Source organism: Hyla sarda, unplaced genomic scaffold, assembly GCF_029499605.1.
Source record: "Hyla sarda isolate aHylSar1 unplaced genomic scaffold, aHylSar1.hap1 scaffold_199, whole genome shotgun sequence".
NCBI lineage: Eukaryota > Metazoa > Chordata > Amphibia > Anura > Hylidae > Hyla > Hyla sarda.
In genome coordinates, this window is record NW_026608649.1 from 389669 (window position 1) to 413240 (window position 23572).

A 23572-nucleotide genomic window follows, 5' to 3' on the forward strand; every position below is an offset into this window, starting at 1 on the left:
TACTGCCAGCCGACCAAGGACCAATCAGAGAGGTCCCTGGTCCAGCCAATAACTTGTAGGGGTGCGGTATATAAATGGGGTCACTTGTGGGGGTGGGGGTACTGTTCTGCCCTGAAAGCCAAATGGCGCTACTCTCCTTCTGGGTCCTACCACGCGGCCAAGGAACCATATATGGCCAAAGCGGGGGTATTTCCGAAAATGGGACAAGCAGCTAAATAAAATATAGGGTGCATTTCTTTCAATATCAGAAGTGATGTACAAAAAATATGCCCCCCAAATGATGCATTTGTGAAAAATTGCAATTTTCGAATTTTTAACACTGACTTTGTAATAATTCCTGCCAAAAAACTATGGTGTTAAAATGCTCACTGTACCCCCTAGCGAATACCTTGAGGGGTCTAGTTTTTAAAATGGGGTCATTTGGGGGGGGGGGGGGTGTTCCTATGTTCTACTACCTTTTAATTTCTGCAAACTTTGCATAGCATATAAAAAAAAAGATGTACTTTTCAAATTTTCAAAATTTTTAAAATTTCAAGTTAAGTTGTTAGGCTTCTAACTAATTTAAAATGTTAATTAAAAACTAAAAAATGACGTCAAAATAAAGTAGACATCTGAAAGTATAAGTTTCATAAACTATTTGGTCAGTATGTATAAATATATGCAACCAATTAGTGTTAAAATAGCAAAAAATCGTAATTTTTTGTAAAAATTTCATGATTTTTTGCATTGAAAAAAAAAAACTACAAATGATATCGTCAACTTTTACTATGTACATGAAGGACGACGTGTGACAAAAAAACAATGTCAGAATTATCGTGATTGGCAAAACGTTACCAGAGTTATTCTCTAATAAACACAGACATCCCCGATTTGAAAAAACAGGCCTGGTCTTTCAGGGGCGTACAGGTTTATTTGCATTGGTCCTTAAGGGGTTAAACAGCGTTATGTAGTTATGTTAAACCAAGGTATAAATTCTGTGTGCGATTAAACCCAGAAGATACAGGTAAATGCACTTCACACAGCTGGTGGGAGATTCATCAGTGTAGAGGAAAGGTTAACCAGTTGCCCATAGCAACCAATCATGTCGCTTCTTTCATTTCTCACGGCCAAGCTGATTGGTTGCTATGGGCAACTGGTTAACTTTTCCTTTACTTTGATGAATCTCCTCCTAATGCCTATTCAATTTAACCCCTTAAGGATTGGGGGATTTTTCCTCCTTGCTTTCTAATAATAATAAACTTTTCATTTTCCACCTCCAGATCTTCGTTCTTGTTTTTTGCGCCACTAATTGTACTTTGTTTTGTCTTTACTCATTTTACCACCAAATCTACAGTAAATCTCCACCCACTTTATAGGTTTTGTGTTATTTTAGTGACTTTTTGTCCTCCTCTTCTAACACTTATAATTTTCCATATACGCGGGTGTGTCAGGGTCATTTTTTGCGCCATGATTTGTAGTTTGTATCGGGATATTTTAGTTGTGATTGGACTTTCTGATCACTTTTTGTTAATAATTTTTTGGGGTAAATAGAGTGAAATGTTATATGAAGTATTTATAGGAAGAGATCTCCTTCTTATAGGGTTCAGTGTATGAAGTAAGATTGTAAAAAAGTGACGTCTGCAGAGCCGTGTGTGTATACAGTGTACGGTGCGGAGCCGTGTGTATACAGTGTACGGTGCGGAGCCCTGTGTGTATACGGTGTACGGTGCGGAGCCGTGTGTGTATACAGTGTACGGTGCGGAGCCGTGTGTGTATACAGTGTACGGTGCGGAGCCGTGTGTGTATACAGTGTACGGTGCGGAGCCGTGTGTATATACAGTGTACGGTGCGGAGCCGTGTGTGTATACAGTGTACGGTGCGGAGCCGTGTGTGTATACAGTGTACGGTGCGGAGCCGTGTGTGTATATACAGTGTACGGTGCGGAGCCGTGTGTGTATACAGTGTACGGTGCGGAGCCGTGTGTGTATACAGTGTACGGTGCGGAGCCGTGTGTGTATACAGTGTACGGTGCGGAGCCGTGTGTATATACAGTGTACGGTGCGGAGCCGTGTGTATATACAGTGTACGGTGCGGAGCCGTGTGTATATACAGTGTACGGTGTGGAGCCGTGTGTGTATACAGTGTACGGTGCGGAGCCGTGTGTGTATACAGTGTACGATGCGGAGCCTTGTGTGTATACAGTGTACGGTGCGGAGCCGTGTGTGTATACAGTGTATGGTGCGGAGCCGTGTGTATACAGTGTATGGAGCGGAGCCGTGTGAATACAGTGTACGGTGCGGAGCCGTGTGTATATACAGTGTACGGTGCGGAGCCGTGTGTGTATACAGTGTACGGTGCGGAGCCGTGTGTGTATACAGTGTACGGTGCGGAGCCGTGTGTGTATACAGTGTACGGTGCGGAGCCGTGTGTATATACAGTGTACGGTGCGGAGCCGTGTGTGTATACAGTGTACGGTGCGGAGCCGTGTGTGTATACAGTGTACGGTGCGGAGCCGTGTGTGTATACAGTGTACGGTGCGGAGCCGTGTGTGTATACAGTGTACGGTGCGGAGCCGTGTGTATATACAGTGTACGGTGCGGAGCCGTGTGTGTATACAGTGTACGGTGCGGAGCCGTGTGTGTATACAGTGTACGGTGCGGAGCCGTGTGTGTATACAGTGTACGGTGCGGAGCCGTGTGTATATACAGTGTACGGTGCGGAGCCGTGTGTGTATACAGTGTACGGTGCGGAGCCGTGTGTGTATACAGTGTACGGTGCGGAGCCGTGCGTGTATACAGTGTACGGTGCGGAGCCGTGCGTGTATACAGTGTACGGTGCGGAGCCGTGTGTGTATACAGTGTACGGTGCGGAGCCGTGTGTGTATACTGTGTACGGTGCGGAGCCGTGTGTGTATACAGTGTACGGTGCGGAGCCGTGTGTGTATACAGTGTACGGTGCGGAGCCGTGTGTGTATAGAGTGTATGGTGCGGAGCCGTGTGTATACAGTGTATGGAGCGGAGCCGTGTGTATACAGTGTACGGTGCGGAGCCGTGTGTATATACAGTGTACGGTGCGGAGCCGTGTCTGTATACAGTGTACGGTGCGGAGCCGTGTGTGTATACAGTGTACGGTGCGGAGCCGTGTGTGTATACAGTGTACGGTGCGGAGCCGTGTGTATATACAGTGTACGGTGCGGAGCCGTGTGTGTATACAGTGTACGGTGCGGAGCCGTGTGTGTATACAGTGTACGGTGCGGAGCCGTGTGTGTATACAGTGTACGGTGCGGAGCCGTGTGTGTATACAGTGTACGGTGCGGAGCCGTGTGTATATACAGTGTACGGTGCGGAGCCGTGTGTGTATACAGTGTACGGTGCGGAGCTGTGTGTGTATACAGTGTACGGTGCGGAGCCGTGTGTGTATACAGTGTACGGTGCGGAGCCGTGTGTGTATACAGTGTACGGTGCGGAGCCGTGTGTGTATACAGTGTACAGTGCGGAGCCGTGTGTATATACAGTGTACGGTGCGGAGCCGTGTGTGTATACAGTGTACGGTGCGGAGCCGTGTGTGTATACAGTGTACGGTGCGGAGCCGTGTGTGTATACAGTGTACGGTGCGGAGCCGTGTGTGTATACAGTGTATGGTGCGGAGCCGTGTGTATACAGTGTATGGAGCGGAGCCGTGTGTATACAGTGTACGGTGCGGAGCCGTGTGTATATACAGTGTACGGTGCGGAGCCGTGTCTGTATACAGTGTACGGTGCGGAGCCGTGTGTGTATACAGTGTACGGTGCGGAGCCGTGTGTGTATACAGTGTACGGTGCGGAGCCGTGTGTATATACAGTGTACGGTGCGGAGCCGTGTGTGTATACAGTGTACGGTGCGGAGCCGTGTGTGTATACAGTGTACGGTGCGGAGCCGTGTGTGTATACAGTGTACGGTGCGGAGCCGTGTGTGTATACAGTGTACGGTGCGGAGCCGTGTGTATATACAGTGTACGGTGCGGAGCCGTGTGTGTATACAGTGTACGGTGCGGAGCTGTGTGTGTATACAGTGTACGGTGCGGAGCCGTGTGTGTATACAGTGTACGGTGCGGAGCCGTGTGTGTATACAGTGTACGGTGCGGAGCCGTGTGTGTATACAGTGTACAGTGCGGAGCCGTGTGTATATACAGTGTACGGTGCGGAGCCGTGTGTGTATACAGTGTACGGTGCGGAGCCGTGTGTGTATACAGTGTACGGTGCGGAGCCGTGTGTGTATACAGTGTACGGTGCGGAGCCGTGTGTGTATACAGTGTACGGTGCGGAGCCGTGTGTGTATACAGTGTACGGTGCGGAGCCATGTGTGTATATACAGTGTACGGTGCGGAGCCGTGTGTATATACAGTGTACGGTGCGGAGCCGTGTGTGTATACAGTGTACGGTGCGGAGCCGTGTGTATATACAGTGTACTGTGCGGAGCCGTGTGTATATACAGTGTACGGTGCGGAGCCGTGTGTATATACAGTGTACGGTGCGGAGCCGTGTGTATATACAGTGTACGGTGCGGAGCCGTGTGTGTAAACAGTGTACGGTGCGGAGCCGTGTGTGTATACAGTGTACGGTGCGGAGCCGTGTGTATATACAGTGTATGGTGCGGAGCCGTGTGTGTATACAGTGTACGGTGCGGAGCCGTGTGTGTATACAGTGTACAGTGCGGAGCCGTGTGTATACAGTGTACGGTGCGGAGCCGCGTGTGTATATACAGTGTACGGTGCGGAGCCGTGTGTATATACAGTGTACGGTGCGGAGCCGTGTGTGTATACAGTGTACGGTGCGGAGCTGTGTGTGTATACAGTGTACAGTGCGGAGCCGTGTGTATATACAGTGTACAGTGCGGAGCCGTGTGTGTATACAGTGTACGGTGCGGAGCCGTGTGTATACAGTGTACGGTGCGGAGCCGTGTGTGTATACAGTGTACGGTGCGGAGCTGTGTGTGTATACAGTGTACGGTGCGGAGCTGTGTGTGTATACAGTGTACAGTGCGGAGCCGTGTGTATATACAGTGTACAGTGCGGAGCTGTATTGTCTGGATTCCTGGAAGGAGCGATCACATGACCCAGCCTGACTCCTCCCACACACATGAGCGGTCACATGGCCCAGCCTGACCCCTCCCACACACATGAGCGGTCATATGGCCCAGCCTGACTCCTCCCACACACATGAGCGGTCACATGGCCCAGCCTGACTCCTCCCACACACATGAGCAGTCACATGGCCCAGCCTGACTCCTCCCACACACATGAGCGGTCACATGGCCATGACATCATCACAGGTCCTTCAGCCTCCAGGATGTAACATCTTGCTCCTGGTTATTGTGGGACTTGTAGTTCTTTATACACCTGTACACAATGCACACAGGGGCTTTATAGAGGGGACAGGACGCCCCCCGAATATATCCTGAAGAGAAGGAAAACTCCAGCGCCGTATATATAGGATCTATAGAGGAATGTCACCGACCACCGAGAGGATCCTAGAGCTCAGCCTGGAGATCATCTACCTGCTGACCGGAGAGGTGAGGGATTGTGGGAAATGGTCACATGACCTCTTATCTCTAGGGATAATACAGGACATGACCGGAGAGGTGAGGGATTGTGGGAAATGGTCACATGACCTCTTATCTCTAGGGATAATACAGGACATGACCGGAGAGGTGAGGGATTGTGGGAAATGGTCACATGACCTCTTATCTCTAGGGATAATACAGGACATGACCGGAGAGGTGAGGGATTGTGGGAAATGGTCACATGACCTCTTATCTCTAGGGATAATACAGGACATGACCGGAGAGGTGAGGGATTGTGGGAAATGGTCACATGACCTCTTATCTCTAGGGATAATACAGGACATGACCGGAGAGGTGAGGGATTGTGGGAAATGGTCACATGACCTCTTATCTCTAGGGATAATACAGGACATGACCGGAGAGGTGAGGGATTGTGGGAAATGGTCACATGACCTCTTATCTCTAGGGATAATACAGGACATGACCGGAGAGGTGAGGGATTGTGGGAAATGGTCACATGACCTCTTATCTCTAGGGATAATACAAGACATGACCGGAGAGGTGAGGGATTGTGGGAAATGGTCACATGACCTCTTATCTCTAGGGATAATACAGGACATGACCGGAGAGGTGAGGGATTGTGGGAAATGGTCACATGACCTCTTATCTCTAGGGATAATACAGGACATGACCGGAGAGGTGAGGGGTCTGTATATAGGGATATTTATCGGGGTCTCTCCATACTCAGGATTACACAGTAGTGAAGAAGACATCTGGAGAGTGTGTGGCCCCCAGCAGGTCAGGAGGATGGAGCAGGGCCCGGGGCCCCATCACGGAGCCTCCACCTCCCTCACTGATACCTGAGAGGAACAATGAGCAGAAGATCCTAGAACTCACCCACAAGATGATGGAGCTGCTGACTGGAGAGGTGAGCGCTGCTGGGAATGCTGGGACATTATACAGGAACACAAGGGATGATGGGTCTGGATGATGACTGGATCATTGTGTGTGTCAGGTTCCTATAAGGTGTCAGGATGTCACTGTCTATTTCTCCATGGAGGAGTGGGAGTATATAGAAGGACACAAGGATCTGTACCAGGACATAGTCATGATGGAGGACCACCGGCCCCGAACATCACCACCGGGTAAGATATATTTATTATTGACCACCGGCCCCGAACATCACCACTGGGTAAGATATATTTATTATAGACCACCGGCCCCGAACATCACCACTGGGTAAGATATATTTATTATAGACCACCGGCCCCCAACATCACCACCGGGTAAGATATATTTATTATAGACCACCGGCCCCGAACATCACCACTGGGTAAGATATATTTATTATAGACCACCGGCCCCGAACATCACCACCAGGTAAGATATATTTATTATAGACTACCGGCCCCCAACATCACCACTGGGTAAGATATATTTATTATAGACCACCGGCCCCGAACATCACCACCGGGTAAGATATATTTATTATAGACCACCGGCCCCGAACATCACCACTGGGTAAGATATATTTATTATAGACCACCGGCCCCGAACATCACCACCGGGTAAGATATATTTATTATAGACCACCGGCCCCGAACATCACCACTGGGTAAGATATATTTATTATAGACCACCGGCCCCGAACATCACCACCGGGTAAGATATATTTATTATAGACCACCGGCCCCGAACATCACCACCGGGTAAGATATATTTATTATAGACCACCGGCCCCGAACATCACCACCGGGTAAGATATATTTATTATACACCACCGGCCCCCAACATCACCACTGGGTAAGATATATTTATTATAGACCACCTGCCCCGAACATCACCACCGGGTAAGATATATTTATTATACACCACCGGCCCCTCACATCACCACCGGGTAAGATATATTTATTATAGACCACCGGCCCCGAACATCACCACCGGGTAAGATATATTTATTATAGACCACCGGCCCCGCACATCACCACCGGGTAAGATATATTTATTATAGACCACCGGCCCCGAACATCACCACCGGGTAAGATATATTTATTATAGACCACCGGCCCCCAACATCACCACCGGGTAAGATATATTTATTATAGACCACCGGCCCCGAACATCACCACCGGGTAAGATATATTTATTATAGACCAACGGCCCCGAACATCACCACCGGGTAAGATATATTTATTATAGACCACCGGCCCCGAACATCACCACTGGGTAAGATATATTTATTATACACCACCGGCCCCCAACATCACCACTGGGTAAGATATATTTATTATAGACCACCGGCCCCCAACATCACCACTGGGTAAGATATATTTATTATAGACCACCGGCCCCCAACATCACCACTGGGTAAGATATATTTATTATAGACCACCGGCCCCGAACATCACCACTGGGTAAGATATATTTATTATAGACCACCAACCCCGAACATCACCACCGGGTAAGATATATTTATTATAGATCACCGGCCCCGAACATCACCACTGGGTAAGATATATTTATTATAGACCACCGGCCCCGAACATCACCACCGGGTAAGATATATTTATTATAGACCACCGGCCCCGAACATCACCACCGGGTAAGATATATTTATTATAGACCACCGGCCCCGAACATCACCACCGGGTAAGATATATTTATTATAGACCACCGGCCCCGAACATCACCACTGGGTAAGATATATTTATTATAGACCACCGACCCCGAACATCACCACTGGGTAAGATATATATTTATTATAGATCACCGGCCCCCAACATCACCACCGGGTAAGATATATTTATTATAGACCACCGGCCCCGAACATCACCACTGGGTAAGATATATTTATTATAGACCACCGGCCGCCAACATCACCACTGGGTAAGATATATTTATTATAGACCACCGGCCCCCAACATCACCACCGGGTAAGATATATTTATTATAGACCACCGGCCCCGAACATCACCACTGGGTAATATATATTTATTATAGACCACCGGCCCCCAACATCACCACTGGGTAAGATATATTTATTATAGACCACGGGCCCCGAACATCACCACTGGGTAAGATATATTTATTATAGACCACCGGCCCCGAACATCACCACTGGGTAAGATATATTTATTATAGACCACGGGCCCCGAACATCACCACTGGGTAAGATATATTTATTATAGACCACCGGCCCCGAACATCACCACTGGGTAAGATATATTTATTATAGACCACCGGCCCCGAACATCACCACCGGGTAAGATATATTTATTATAGACCACCGGCCCCGAACATCACCACCGGGTAAGATATATTTATTATAGACCACCGACCCCGAACATCACCACCGGGTAAGATATATTTATTATAGACCACCGGCCCCCAACATCACCACCGGGTAAGATATATTTATTATAGACCACCGGCCCCGAACATCACCACTGGGTAAGATATATTTATTATAGACCACCGGCCCCCAACATCACCACCGGGTAAGATATATTTATTATAGACCACGGGCCCCGAACATCACCACTGGGTAAGATATATTTATTATAGACCACCGGCCCCGAACATCACCACTGGGTAAGATATATTTATTATAGACCACGGGCCCCGAACATCACCACTGGGTAAGATATATTTATTATAGACCACCGGCCCCGAACATCACCACCGGGTAAGATATATTTATTATAGACCACCGGCCCCGAACATCACCACCGGGTAAGATATATTTATTATAGACCACCGGCCCCCAACATCACCACCGGGTAAGATATATTTATTATAGACCACGGGCCCCGAACATCACCACTGGGTAAGATATATTTATTATAGACCACCGGCCCCGAACATCACCACTGGGTAAGATATATTTATTATAGACCACCGGCCCCGAACATCACCACTGGGTAAGATATATTTATTATAGACCACCGGCCCCGAACATCACCACTGGGTAAGATATATTTATTATAGACCACCGGCCCCGAACATCACCACTGGGTAAGATATATTTATTATAGACCACCGGCCCCCAACATCACCACTGGGTAAGATATATTTATTATAGACCACCGGCCCCCAACATCACCACCGGGTAAGATATATTTATTATAGACCACCGGCCCCGAACATCACCACTGGGTAAGATATATTTATTATAGACCACCGGCCCCCAACATCACCACTGGGTAAGATATATTTATTATAGACCACCGGCCCCCAACATCACCACCGGGTAAGATATATTTATTATAGACCACCGGCCCCGAACACCACCACTGGGTAAGATATATTTATTATAGACCACCGGCCCCGAACATCACCACCGGGTAAGATATATTTATTATAGACCACCGGCCCCGAACATCAACACTGGGTAAGATATATTTATTATAGACCACCGGCCCCGAACATCAACACTGGGTAAGATATATATTTATTATAGATCACCGGCCCCCAACATCACCACCGGGTAAGATATATTTATTATAGACCACCGGCCCCCAACATCACCACTGGGTAAGATATATTTATTATAGACCACCGGCCCCCAACATCACCACCGGGTAAGATATATTTATTATAGACCACCGGCCCCCAACATCACCACCGGGTAAGATATATTTATTATAGACCACCGGCCCCCAACATCACCACCGGGTAAGATATATTTATTATAGACAACCGGCCCCGAACATCACCACCGGGTAAGATATATTTATTATACACCACCGGCCCCGAACATCACCACTGGGTAAGATATATTTATTATAGACCACCGGCCCCGAACATCACCACTGGGTAAGATATATTTATTATAGACCACCGGCCCCCAACATCTCCACTGGGTAAGATATATTTATTATAGACCACCGGCCCCCAACATCACCACTGGGTAAGATATATTTATTATAGACCACCGGCCCCCAACATCACCACTGGGTAAGATATATTTATTATAGACCACCGGCCCCCAACAACACCACCGGGTAAGATATATTTATTATAGACCACCGGCCCCCAACATCACCACCGGGTAAGATATATTTATTATAGACCACCGGACCCCAACATCACCACTGGGTAAGATATATTTATTATAGACCACCGGCCCCCAACATCACCACCGGGTAAGATATATTTATTATAGACCACCGGCCCCCAACATCACCACTGGGTAAGATATATTTATTATAGACCACTGGCCCCAAACATCACCACTGGGTAAGAGGAGACTCTCATTGATGGTAAAGGAGAGAGCAGTATTGGGCCCCCTAGATCCCCCATCATCTGATCATCTACACAATGTATTCAGTCACTGTGTGTCTCCTACAGATGGATCCAGGAAGAGGAAACCACCAGAGAGATGTCCTGCTCCTCTGGATTCCCAGAACTGTCCGAGAGGAGATGACAATGTCCTACAGGATGATCAGGTAGAGAGGACAATGTCCTACAGGATGATCAGGTAGAGAGGACAATGTCCTACAGGATGATCAGGTAGAGAGGACAATGTCCTACAGGATGATCAGGTAGATGGAGAGGACAATGTCCTACAGGATGATCAGGTAGATGGAGAGGACAATGTCCTACAGGATGATCAGGTAGATGGAGAGGACAATGTCCTACAGGATGATCAGGTAGAGAGGACAATGTCCTACAGGATGATCAGGTAGATGGAGAGGACAATTTCCTACAGGATGATCAGGTAGATGGAGAGGACAATGTCCTACAGGATGATCAGGTAGATGGAGAGGACAATGTCCTACAGGATGATCAGGTAGAGAGGACAATGTCCTACAGGATGATCAGGTAGATGGAGAGGACAATGTCCTACAGGATGATCAGGTAGATGGAGAGGACAATGTCCTACAGGATGATCAGGCAGAGAGGACAATGTCCTACAGGATGATCAGGTAGATGGAGAGGACAATGTCCTACAGGATGATCAGGTAGATGGAGAGGACAATGTCCTACAGGATGATCAGGTAGAGAGGACAATGTCCTACAGGATGATCAGGTAGATGGAGAGGACAATGTCCTACAGGATGATCAGGTAGATGGAGAGGACAATGTCCTACAGGATGATCAGGTAGATGGAGAGGACAATGTCCTACAGGATGATCAGGTAGATGGAGAGGACAATGTCCTACAGGATGATCAGGTAGATGGAGAGGACAATGTCCTACAGGATGATCAGGTAGATGGAGAGGACAATGTCCTACAGGATGATCAGGTAGAGAGGACAATGTCCTACAGGATGATCAGGTAGAGAGGACAATGTCCTACAGGATGATCAGGTAGATGGAGATGACAATGTCCTACAGGATGATCAGGTAGATGGAGATGACAATGTCCCACAGGATGATCAGGTAGATGGAGAGGACAATGTCCTATAGGATGATCAGGTAGATGGAGAGGACAATGTCCTACAGGATGATCAGGTAGATGGAGAGGACAATGTCCTACAGGATGATCAGGTAGATGGAGAGGACAATGTCCTACAGGATGATCAGGTAGATGGAGAGGACAATGTCCTACAGGATGATCAGGTAGATGGAGAGGACAATGTCCTACAGGATGATCAGGTAGAGAGGACAATGTCCTACAGGATGATCAGGTAGATGGAGAGGACAATGTCCTACAGGATGATCAGGTAGATGGAGAGGACAATGTCCTACAGGATGATCAGGTAGATGGAGAGGACAATGTCCTACAGGATGATCAGGTAGAGAGGACAATGTCCTACAGGATGATCAGGTAGATGGAGAGGACAATGTCCTACAGGATGATCAGGTAGATGGAGAGGACAATGTCCTACAGGATGATCAGGTAGAGAGGACAATGTCCTACAGGATGATCAGGTAGAGAGGACAATGTCCTACAGGATGATCAGGTAGATGGAGAGGACAATGTCCTACAGGATGATCAGGTAGATGGAGAGGACAATGTCCTACAGGATGATCAGGTAGATGGAGAGGACAATGTCCTACAGGATGATCAGGTAGATGGAGAGGACAATGTCCTACAGGATGATCAGGTAGATGGAGAGGACAATGTCCTACAGGATGATCAGGTAGATGGAGAGGACAATGTCCTACAGGATGATCAGGTAGAGAGGACAATGTCCTACAGGATGATCAGGTAGATGGAGAGGACAATGTCCTACAGGATGATCAGGTAGATGGAGAGGACAATGTCCTACAGGATGATCAGGTAGATGGAGAGGACAATGTCCTACAGGATGATCAGGTAGAGAGGACAATGTCCTACAGGATGATCAGGTAGATGGAGAGGACAATGTCCTACAGGATGATCAGGTAGAGAGGACAATGTCCTACAGGATGATCAGGTAGATGGAGAGGACAATGTCCTACAGGATGATCAGGTAGATGGAGAGGACAATGTCCTACAGGATGATCAGGTAGATGGAGAGGACAATGTCCTACAGGATGATCAGGTAGAGAGGACAATGTCCTACAGGATGATCAGGTAGAGAGGACAATGTCCTACAGGATGATCAGGTAGATGGAGAGGACAATGTCCTACAGGATGATCAGGTAGATGGAGAGGACAATGTCCTACAGGATGATCAGGTAGAGAGGACAATGTCCTACAGGATGATCAGGTAGAGAGGACAATGTCCTACAGGATGATCAGGTAGATGGAGAGGACAATGTCCTACAGGATGATCAGGTAGATGGAGAGGACAATGTCCTACAGGATGATCAGGTAGATGGAGAGGACAATGTCCTACAGGATGATCAGGTAGATGGAGAGGACAATGTCCTACAGGATGATCAGGTAGATGGAGAGGACAATGTCCTACAGGATGATCAGGTAGAGAGGACAATGTCCTACAGGATGATCAGGTAGATGGAGAGGACAATGTCCTACAGGATGATCAGGTAGATGGAGAGGACAATGTCCTACAGGATGATCAGGTAGATGGAGAGGACAATGTCCTACAGGATGATCAGGTAGATGGAGAGGACAATGTCCTACAGGATGATCAGGTAGAGAGGACAATGTCCTGCAGGATGATCAGGTAGATGGAGAGGACAATGTCCTACAGGATGATCAGGTAGAGAGGACAATGTCCTACAGGATGATCAGGTAGATGGAGAGGACAATGTCCTACAGGATGATCAGGTAGAGATGACAATGTCCTACAGGATGATCAGGTAGATGGAGAGGACAATGTCCTACAGGATGATCAGGTAGATGGAGAGGTACCTGTATCTCCCCATAGTATATAGCAGGGGCCCACGTCAGCTGTCCTCACTGCTCTGTCACTATTATACACTCAGCCCCAGTACGGCTGTGTCTGTGTCTCCCCGTAGTATATAGCAGGGGCACACGTCAGCCGTCCTCACCACTCTGTCACTATTATACACTCAGCCCCAGTACAGCTGTGTCTGTGTCTCTCCATAGTATATAGCAGGGGCACACGTCAGCCGTCCTCACTGCTCTGTCACTATTATACACTCAGCCCCCAGTACGGCTGTGTCTGTGTCTCCCCATAATATATAGCAGGGGCACACGTCAGCCGTCCTCACTGCTCTGTCACTATTATACACTCAGCCCCCAGTACGGCAGTGTCTGTGTCTCCCCATAGTATATAGCAGGGGCACACGTCAGCTGTCCTCACCACTCTGTCACTATTATACACTCAGCCCCAGTACAGCTGTGTCTGTGTCTCTCCATAGTATATAGCAGGGGCACACGTCAGCCGTCCTCACTGCTCTGTCACTATTATACACTCAGCCCCCAGTACAGCTGTGTCTGTGTCTCTCCATAGTATATAGCAGGGGCACACGTCAGCCGTCCTCACCACTCTGTCACTATTATACACTCAGCCCCAGTACGGCTATGTCTGTGTCTCCCCATAGTATATAGCAGGGGCACACGTCAGCCGTCCTCACTGCTCTGCTGCTATTATACACTCAGCCCCCAGTACAGCTGTGTCTCCCCATAGTATATAGCAGGGGCACATGTCAGCCATCCTCACTGCTCTGTCACTATTATACACTCAACCCCAGTACGGCTGTGTCTGTGTCTCCCCATAGTATATAGCAGGGGCACAAGTCAGCCGTCCTCACTGCTCTGTCGCTATTATACACTCAGCCCCAGTACGGCTGTATCTGTGTTTCCCCATAGTATATAGCAGGGGCACACGTCAGCTGTCCTCACTGCTCTGTCACTATTATACACTCAGCCCCAGTACGGCTGTGTCTGTGTCTCTCCATAGTATATAGCAGGGGCACACGTCAGCCGTCCTCACTGCTCTGTCACTATTATACACTCAGCCCCAGTACGGCTGTGTCTCCCCGTAGTATATAGCAGGGGCACACGTCAGCCGTCCTCACTGCTCTGTCACTATTATACACTCAGCCCCCAGTACGGCTGTGTCTGTGTCTCCCCATAATATATAGCAGGGGCACACGTCAGCCGTCCTCACTGCTCTGTCACTATTATACACTCAGCCCCAGTACGGCAGTGTCTGTGTCTCCCCATAGTATATAGCAGGGGCACACGTCAGCTGTCCTCACTGCTCTGCCACTATTATACACTCAGCCCCCAGTACGGCTGTGTCTGTGTCTCCCCATAGTATATAGCAGGGGCACACATCAGCTGTCCTCACTGCTCTGTCACTATTATACACTCAGCCCCAGTACGGCTGTGTCTGTGTCTCCCCATAGTATATAGCAGGGGCATACGTCAGCCGTCCTCACTGCTCTGTCACTATTATACACTCAGCCCCAGTACGGCTGTGTCTGTGTCTCCCCATAATATATAGCAGGGGCACACGTCAGCCGTCCTCACTGCTCTGTCACTATTATACACTCAGCCCCAGTACGGCAGTGTCTGTGTCTCCCCATAGTATATAGCAGGGGCACACGTCAGCTGTCCTCACTGCTCTGTCACTATTATACACTCAGCCCCCAGTACGGCTGTGTCTGTGTCTCCCCATAGTATATAGCAGGGGCACACGTCAGCCGTCCTCACTGCTCTGTCACTATTATACACTCAGCCCCCAGTACGGCTGTGTCTGTGTCTCCCCATAGTATATAGCAGGGGCACACGTCAGCCGACCTCACTGCTCTGTCACTATTATACACTCAGCCCCAGTACGGCTGTGTCTGTGTCTCCCCATAGTATATAGCAGGGGCACACGTCAGCCGTCCTCACTGCTCTGTCACTATTATACACTCAGCCCCAGTACGGCAGTGTCTGTGTCTCCCCATAGTATATAGCAGGGGCACACGTCAGCCGTCCTCACTGCTCTGTCACTATTATACACTCAGCCCCAGTACGGCTGTGTCTGTGTCTCCCCATAGTATATAGCAGGGGCACACGTCAGCTGTCCTCACTGCTCTGTCACTGTTATACACTCAGCTCCAGTACGGCTGTGTCTCCCCATAGTATATAGCAGGGGCACACGTCAGCTGTCCTCACTGCTCTGTCACTGTTATACACTCAGCCCCAGTACGGCTGTGTCTGTGTCTCCCCATAGTATATAGCAGGGGCACACGTCAGCCATCCTCACTGCTCTGTCACTATTATACACTCAGCCCCAGTACGGCTGTGTCTGTGTCTCCCCATAGTATATAGCAGGGGCACACGTCAGCCGTCCTCCCTGCTCTGTCACTGTTATACACTCAGCTCCAGTACGGCTGTGTCTCCCCATAGTATATAGCAGGGGCACACGTCAGCCGTCCTCACTGCTCTGTCACTATTATACACTCAGCCCCAGTACGGCTGTGTCTGTGTCTCCCCATAGTATATACACACAGATCTGACAGGATATATGAGATGCCGGGTATATAGCTCCGCACTGATCCTCCGCTCACTGCATAACATCTGGGGTCACATACAGCAGGACTAGAGGAGGACCAGGGGCGGCTGTCAGGACACTACATTACCAACACCGTCGCCACCCGGTCCTCCCCTAGTTCAGCTGTGTCTGTCCTTGGATGTTCTGCAGTCAGCGGAGTCCTGGGGGGAGAGAGTCTGAGACGTCCCCGCACCGCTCCTGCATTTAGAGGCTTCAAATGGCAAATGGAGTTGTAGCAATAAATTGTTCATATGATATAGAAAAGGGATGTTTATAAGACTTCTTTAGGGCCCCTCAGCTTCCTAAAGTCTCTGTGAAGGTGTTGGGGGAGGGGCCCTTCTCAGTGTCCACTTCCTGCAACTACCCGGTGGGAGGAGCATAACCTCGTGGTCGGGGCCATCATGGACGATTTGTGTCATTATTTTCTTGTTTCCCTAAATCTGAATTATTATAGTTTATTATTTGGTTCATATTTTGGATCAGGATGAAAATCTCCCAGACCTGAAAATCAAAGTTGTTCAGGAAGAAGAAGAAATGGATGTGAGGAGGGATCGGGCGTGTAAGGAAGAGGACATTCCTACTGATATTAGTCCAAGTGAGTAATAGAAAGGAAGTACCCGGAGGAAACTATAATGTTCTGAAGACAAGATCAGAGTCCAGTTACAACACTGTATACAGGCAGCGTACAAGAAACCATGGTCAGGTCTAAGCAGAGGACGGTTCAAAGGTGTCAGCAATGAGAAAAGACAAAAGCGGTCAGTAGTCAGCCATGAGAAAAGACAAGAGCAGTCAGTAGTCAGCCATGAGAAAAGGCAAGAGCGGTCAGTAGTCAGCAATGAGAAAAGACAAGAACGGTCAGTAGTCAGCCATGAGAAAAGACAAGAGCGGTCAGTAGTCAGCCATGAGAAAAGACAAGAGAGGTCAGTAGTCAGCCATGAGAAAAGGCAAGAGCGGTCAGTAGTCAGCAATGAGAAAAGACAAGAGCGGTCAGTAGTCAGCAATATGAGTAGAGACAAGAGTGGTCAGTAGTCAGCAATATGAGTAGAGACAAGAGCGGTCAGTAGTCAGCAATATAAGGAGACGAGCGGTCAGTAGTCAGCCATGAGAAAAGGCAAGAGCGGTCAGTATTCAGCAATGAGAAAAGACAAGAACGGTCAGTAGTCAGCAATATAAGGAGACAAGAGCGGTCAGTAGTCAGCAATACAAGGATACAAGAGCGGTCAGTAGTCAGCAATATAAGGAGACAAGAGCGGTCAGTAGTCAGTAATATAAGGAGACAAGAGCGGTCAGTAGTCAGCAATATAAGGAGACAAGAGCGGTCAGTAGTCAGCAATACAAGGATACAAGAGCGGTCAGTAGTCAGCAATATAAGGAGACAAGAGCGGTCAGTAGTTAGCAATATAAGGAGACAAGAGCGGTCTGTAGTCAGCAATATAAGGAGACAAGAGCGGTCAGTAGTCAGCAATACAAGGAGACAAGAGCGGTCTGTAGTCAGTAATATAAGGAGACAAGAGCGGTCAGTAGTCAGCAATATAAGGAGACAAGAGCGGTCAGTAGTCAGTAATATAAGGAGACAAGAGCGGTCAGTAGTCAGTAATATAAGAAGACAAGAGCGGTCAGTAGTCAGCAATATAAGGAGACAAGAGCGGTCAGTAGTCAGTAATACAAGGAGACAAGAGCGGTCAGTAGTCAGCAATACAAGGAGACAAGAGCGGTCAGTAGTCAGCAATATAAGGAGACAGGAGCGGTCAGTAGTCAGCAATATAAGGAGACAAGAGCGGTCAGTAGTCAGCAATATAGGGAGACAAGAGCGGTCAGTAGTCAGCAATATAAGGAGACAAGAGCGGTCAGTAGTCAGCAATATAAGGAGACAAGAGCGGTCTGTAGTCAGCAATATAAGGAGACAAGAGCGGTCAGTAGTCAGCAATATAAGGAGACGAGCGGTCTGTAGTCAGCAATATAAGGAGACAAGAGCGGTCAGTAATCAGCAATATAAGGAGACAAGAGCAGTCTGTAATCAGCAATATAAGGAGACAAGAGCGGTCAGTAGTCAGCAATGAGAAAAGACAAGAGCAGTCAGTAGTCAGCAATATGAGTAGAGACGAGCAGTCAGTAGTCAACAATATAAGGAGACAAGAGCGGTCAGTAGTCAGCAATATAAGGAGACAAGAGCGGTCAGTAGTCAGCAATATAAGGAGACAAGAGCGGTCAGTAGTCAGCAATATAAGGAGAGACGAGCGGTCAGTAGTCAGCAATATAAGGAAACAAGATCGGTCAGTAGTCAGCAATATAAGGAGACAAGAGCGGTCAGTAGTCAGCAATATAAGGAGACAAAAGCGGTCAGTAGTCAGCAATATAGGGAGACAAGAGCGGTCTGTAGTCAGCAATATAAGGAGACAAGAGCGGTCATTAGTCAGCAATATAAGGAGACAAGAGCGGTCAGTAGTCAGCAATATAAGGAGACAAGAGCGGTCAGTAGTCAGCAATATAAGGAGACAGGAGCGGTCTGTAGTCAGCAATATAGGGAGACGAGCGGTCTGTAGTCAGCAATATAGGGAGACAAGAGCGATAAGTAGTCAGCAATATAAGGAGACGAGAGCGGTCTGTAGTCAGCAATATAAGGAGACAAGAGCGGTCAGTAGTCAGCAATATAAGGAGACAAGAGCGGTCAGTAGTCAGCAATATAAGGAGACAAGAACGGTCAGTAGTCAGCAATATAAGGAGACAAGAGCAGTCAGTAGTCAGCAATATGAGGAGACAAGAGCGGTCTGTAGTCTGCAATATAAGGAGACGAGCAGTCAGTAGTCAGCAATATAAGGAGACGAGCGGTCAGTAGTCAGCAATATAAGGAGACAAGAGCGGTCAGTAGTCAGCAATATAAGGAGACAAGAGCGGTCAGTAGTCAGCAATATAAGGAGACAAGAGCGGTCAGTAGTCAGCAATATAAGGAGACAAGAGCGGTCAGTAGTTAGCAATATAAGGAGACAAGAGCGGTCTGTAGTCAGCAATATAAGGAGACAAGAGCGGTCAGTAGTCAGCAATACAAGGAGACAAGAGCGGTCTGTAGTCAGTAATATAAGGAGACAAGAGCGGTCAGTAGTCAGCAATATAAGGAGACAAGAGCGGTCAGTAGTCAGTAATATAAGGAGACAAGAGCGGTCAGTAGTCAGTAATATAAGAAGACAAGAGCGGTCAGTAGTCAGCAATATAAGGAGACAAGAGCGGTCAGTAGTCAGTAATACAAGGAGACAAGAGCGGTCAGTAGTCAGCAATACAAGGAGACAAGAGCGGTCAGTAGTCAGCAATATAAGGAGACAGGAGCGGTCAGTAGTCAGCAATATAAGGAGACAAGAGCGGTCAGTAGTCAGCAATATAGGGAGACAAGAGCGGTCAGTAGTCAGCAATATAAGGAGACAAGAGCGGTCAGTAGTCAGCAATATAAGGAGACAAGAGCGGTCTGTAGTCAGCAATATAAGGAGACAAGAGCGGTCAGTAGTCAGCAATATAAGGAGACGAGCGGTCTGTAGTCAGCAATATAAGGAGACAAGAGCGGTCAGTAATCAGCAATATAAGGAGACAAGAGCAGTCTGTAATCAGCAATATAAGGAGACAAGAGCGGTCAGTAGTCAGCAATGAGAAAAGACAAGAGCAGTCAGTAGTCAGCAATATGAGTAGAGACGAGCAGTCAGTAGTCAGCAATATAAGGAGACAAGAGCGGTCAGTAGTCAGCAATATAAGGAGACAAGAGCGGTCAGTAGTCAGCAATATAAGGAGACAAGAGCGGTCAGTAGTCAGCAATATAAGGAGAGACGAGCGGTCAGTAGTCAGCAATATAAGGAAACAAGATCGGTCAGTAGTCAGCAATATAAGGAGACAAGAGCGGTCAGTAGTCAGCAATATAAGGAGACAAAAGCGGTCAGTAGTCAGCAATATAGGGAGACAAGAGCGGTCTGTAGTCAGCAATATAAGGAGACAAGAGCGGTCATTAGTCAGCAATATAAGGAGACAAGAGCGGTCAGTAGTCAGCAATATAAGGAGACAAGAGCGGTCAGTAGTCAGCAATATAAGGAGACAGGAGCGGTCTGTAGTCAGCAATATAGGGAGACGAGCGGTCTGTAGTCAGCAATATAGGGAGACAAGAGCGATAAGTAGTCAGCAATATAAGGAGACGAGAGCGGTCTGTAGTCAGCAATATAAGGAGACAAGAGCGGTCAGTAGTCAGCAATATAAGGAGACAAGAGCGGTCAGTAGTCAGCAATATAAGGAGACAAGAACGGTCAGTAGTCAGCAATATAAGGAGACAAGAGCAGTCAGTAGTCAGCAATATGAGGAGACAAGAGCGGTCTGTAGTCTGCAATATAAGGAGACGAGCAGTCAGTAGTCAGCAATATAAGGAGACGAGCGGTCAGTAGTCAGCAATATAAGGAGACAAGAGCGGTCAGTAGTCAGCAATATAAGGAGACAAGAGCGGTCAGTAGTCAGCAATATAAGGAGACAAGAGCGGTCAGTAGTCAGCAATATAAGGAGACAAGAGCGGTCAGTAGTCAGCAATATAAGGAGACAAGAGCGGTCAGTAGTCAGCAATATAAGGAGAAAAGAGCGGTCAGTAGTCAGCAATATAAGGAGACAAGAGCGGTCTGTAGTCAGTAATATAAGGAGACAAGAGCGGTCAGTAGTCAGCAATATAAGGAGACAAGAGCGGTCAGTAGTCAGCAATATAAGGAGACAAGAGCGGTCAGTAGTCAGTAATATAAGGAGACAAGAGCGGTCAGTAGTCAGCAATATAAGGAGACAAGAGCGGTCAGTAGTCAGCAATATAAGGAGACAAGAGCGGTCAGTAGTCAGCAATATAGGGAGACAAGAGCGGTCAGTAGTCAGCAATATAAGGAGACAAGAGCGGTCAGTAGTCAGCAATATAAGGAGACAAGAGCGGTCAGTAGTCAGCAATATAAGGAGACAAGAGCGGTCAGTAGTCAGCAATATAAGGAGACAAGAGCGGTCAGTAGTCAGCAATATAAGGAGACAAGAGCGGTCAGTAGTCAGCAATATAAGGAGAAAAGAGCGGTCAGTAGTCAGCAATATAAGGAGACAAGAGCGGTCAGTAGTCAGCAATATAAGGAGACAAGAGCGGTCAGTAGTCAGCAATATAAGGAGACGAGCGGTCAGTAGTCAGCAATATAAGGAGACAAGAGCGGTCTGTAGTCAGCAATATAAGGAGACAAGAGCGGTCAGTAGTCAGCAATATAAGGAGACAAGAGCGGTCAGTAGTCAGTAATATAGGGAGACAAGAGCGGTCAGTAGTCAGTAATATAAGGAGACAAGAGCGGTCAGTAGTCAGTAATATAAGGAGACAAGAGCGGTCTGTAGTCAGTAATATAAGGAGACAAGAGCGGTCTGTAGTCAGTAATATAAGGAGACAAGAGCGGTCAGTACTCCGCTGCTAGACATAGGTTCCTGCGGCAGTGGTTGTGCTGTCATGACCACGCCCCCTCGTGGTGTCACGCCACGCCCCCTACATTCATGTCTATGGGAGGGGGCGTGTCGGCTTTGCAGACATGCCCCCTCCCATAGACATGAATGGAGGGGGTGTGGTGTGATGTCACAAGGGGGCGTGGCCATGACTTCGCTGGCTGTCAGGGCATTGCTGGGTGTTGTAGTTTTGCAACAGCTGGAGGGCCACAGTTTGCAGACCACTGGTTTGTGGTCTGTATACTGTAGTCCTCCAGCTGTTGCAAAACTAAACAGCTGAAGGGGACCGGCGAAGACGTTCACTTACCCTTCTGAGGCTCCAGCGACGATCGGTGACGGAGATCGTCGTGCGGCGCTGGATCCTACGGAAGCCGGTATGTTGCCCAAGCTTCCCAACCAGGGTGCCTCCAGATGTTGCAAGACTACAACTCCCAGAATGCCTGGACAGCCTTTCGCTGTCCAGGCATGCTGGGAGTTGTAGTTTTGCAACATCTGGAGGCACCCTGGTTGGCAAACACTGGCCTAAAACAGTGTTTCCCAACCAGGGTGCCTCCAGATGTTGCAAAACTACAACTCCCAGGTTGGGAAACACTGTGCCCGGCCTCCGCCCCACCTTACTGTAAGGGCATGCTGGGAGTTGTAGTCCTGCAGCTGGGGGCAGGGGACAAGCTTGTCACTTGCCCACACATCTCCTGCACCACACAACTACAACTCCCAGCATGTCCTTACTGTAAGGGCATGCTGGCAGTTGTAGTCATGCGGGGCGGGAGATGTGTGAGCAGGTGATAATAAATGTACTAACCCATTTTTATTTATTTTTTCTTCTCATTTCAGATCCGTGTATCCTGTGAACTCCTTCGGATTCGGTGGACTACTTCGATGACCAGCGTTTTTCTTTGTTAGATTTTACTAAAATGGTTAACGAGGGCTTGTGGGGGAGTGTTTTTTGTAATAAATTTTTTTAAAACCTCTTGTGTTTTTTCCTTACTTTACTTGACAGGCTTAGTAGTGGATGCTGTCTTATAGACGGAGTCCATTACTAAGCTGGGCTTAGCGTTAGCCACAAAAACAGCTTGCGCTAACCCCCAATTATTACCCAGGTACCCAACGCCACAGGGGTGCCGGGAAGAGACGGTACCAACAGGCCTGGAGCGTCAAAAATGGCGCTCCTGGGCCTAGGCGGTAACAGGCTGGCGTTATTTAGGCTGGGGAGGGCCAGTAACAATGTCCTCGCCCACCCTGGTAATGTCAGGCTGTTACTGTTCGGTTGTTATTTGGCTGAGAATAAAAATAGGGGGGACCCTATGCATTTTTTTTTTTTTATAAATAATTAAAAATTAAAAAAAAAAAAACACATAGGGTCCCCCCTATTTTTATTCTCAGCCAAATACCAACCAAACAGTAACAGCCTGACGTTACCAGGGTGGGCGAGGACCATTGTTACTGGCCCTCCCCAGCCTAAATAACGCCAGCCTGTTACCGCCTAGGCCCAGGAGCGCCATTTTTGATGCTCCGGGCCTGTTGGTACTGGCTCTTCCCGGCACTCCTGTGGCGTTGGGTACCAGGGTAATAATTGGGGGTTAGCGCTAGCTGTTTTTGTGGCTAACGCTAAGCCTGGCTTAGTAATGAACTCTGTCTGTAAGACAGCTTCCACTACTAAGCCTATCCAGTAAAGTAATAAAAAAAAAAAGTTTAAAAAAAAATTTATTACCAAAAAACACTCCCCCACAAGCCC

The 23572-nt window shown here is 48.0% G+C and overlaps 1 protein-coding gene across 1 annotated transcript in view; it reads left to right on the forward strand.

Annotated features, from left to right (window-relative positions):
• Positions 1-5230: 5230 nt before the first annotated feature.
• The window catches only part of LOC130317332 (zinc finger protein 420-like), a 45307-nt gene continuing 26965 nt past the window's right edge, over positions 5231-23572 (forward strand). The window contains exons 1-5 of the mRNA XM_056552841.1: positions 5231-5528; positions 6268-6447; positions 6535-6664; positions 10869-10966; positions 16852-16963. Coding sequence (XP_056408816.1) covers positions 5463-5528; positions 6268-6447; positions 6535-6664; positions 10869-10966; positions 16852-16963 — 586 coding nt within the window. The 5' untranslated portion in view covers positions 5231-5462. The remainder of the gene's footprint in view (positions 5529-6267; positions 6448-6534; positions 6665-10868; positions 10967-16851; positions 16964-23572) is intronic.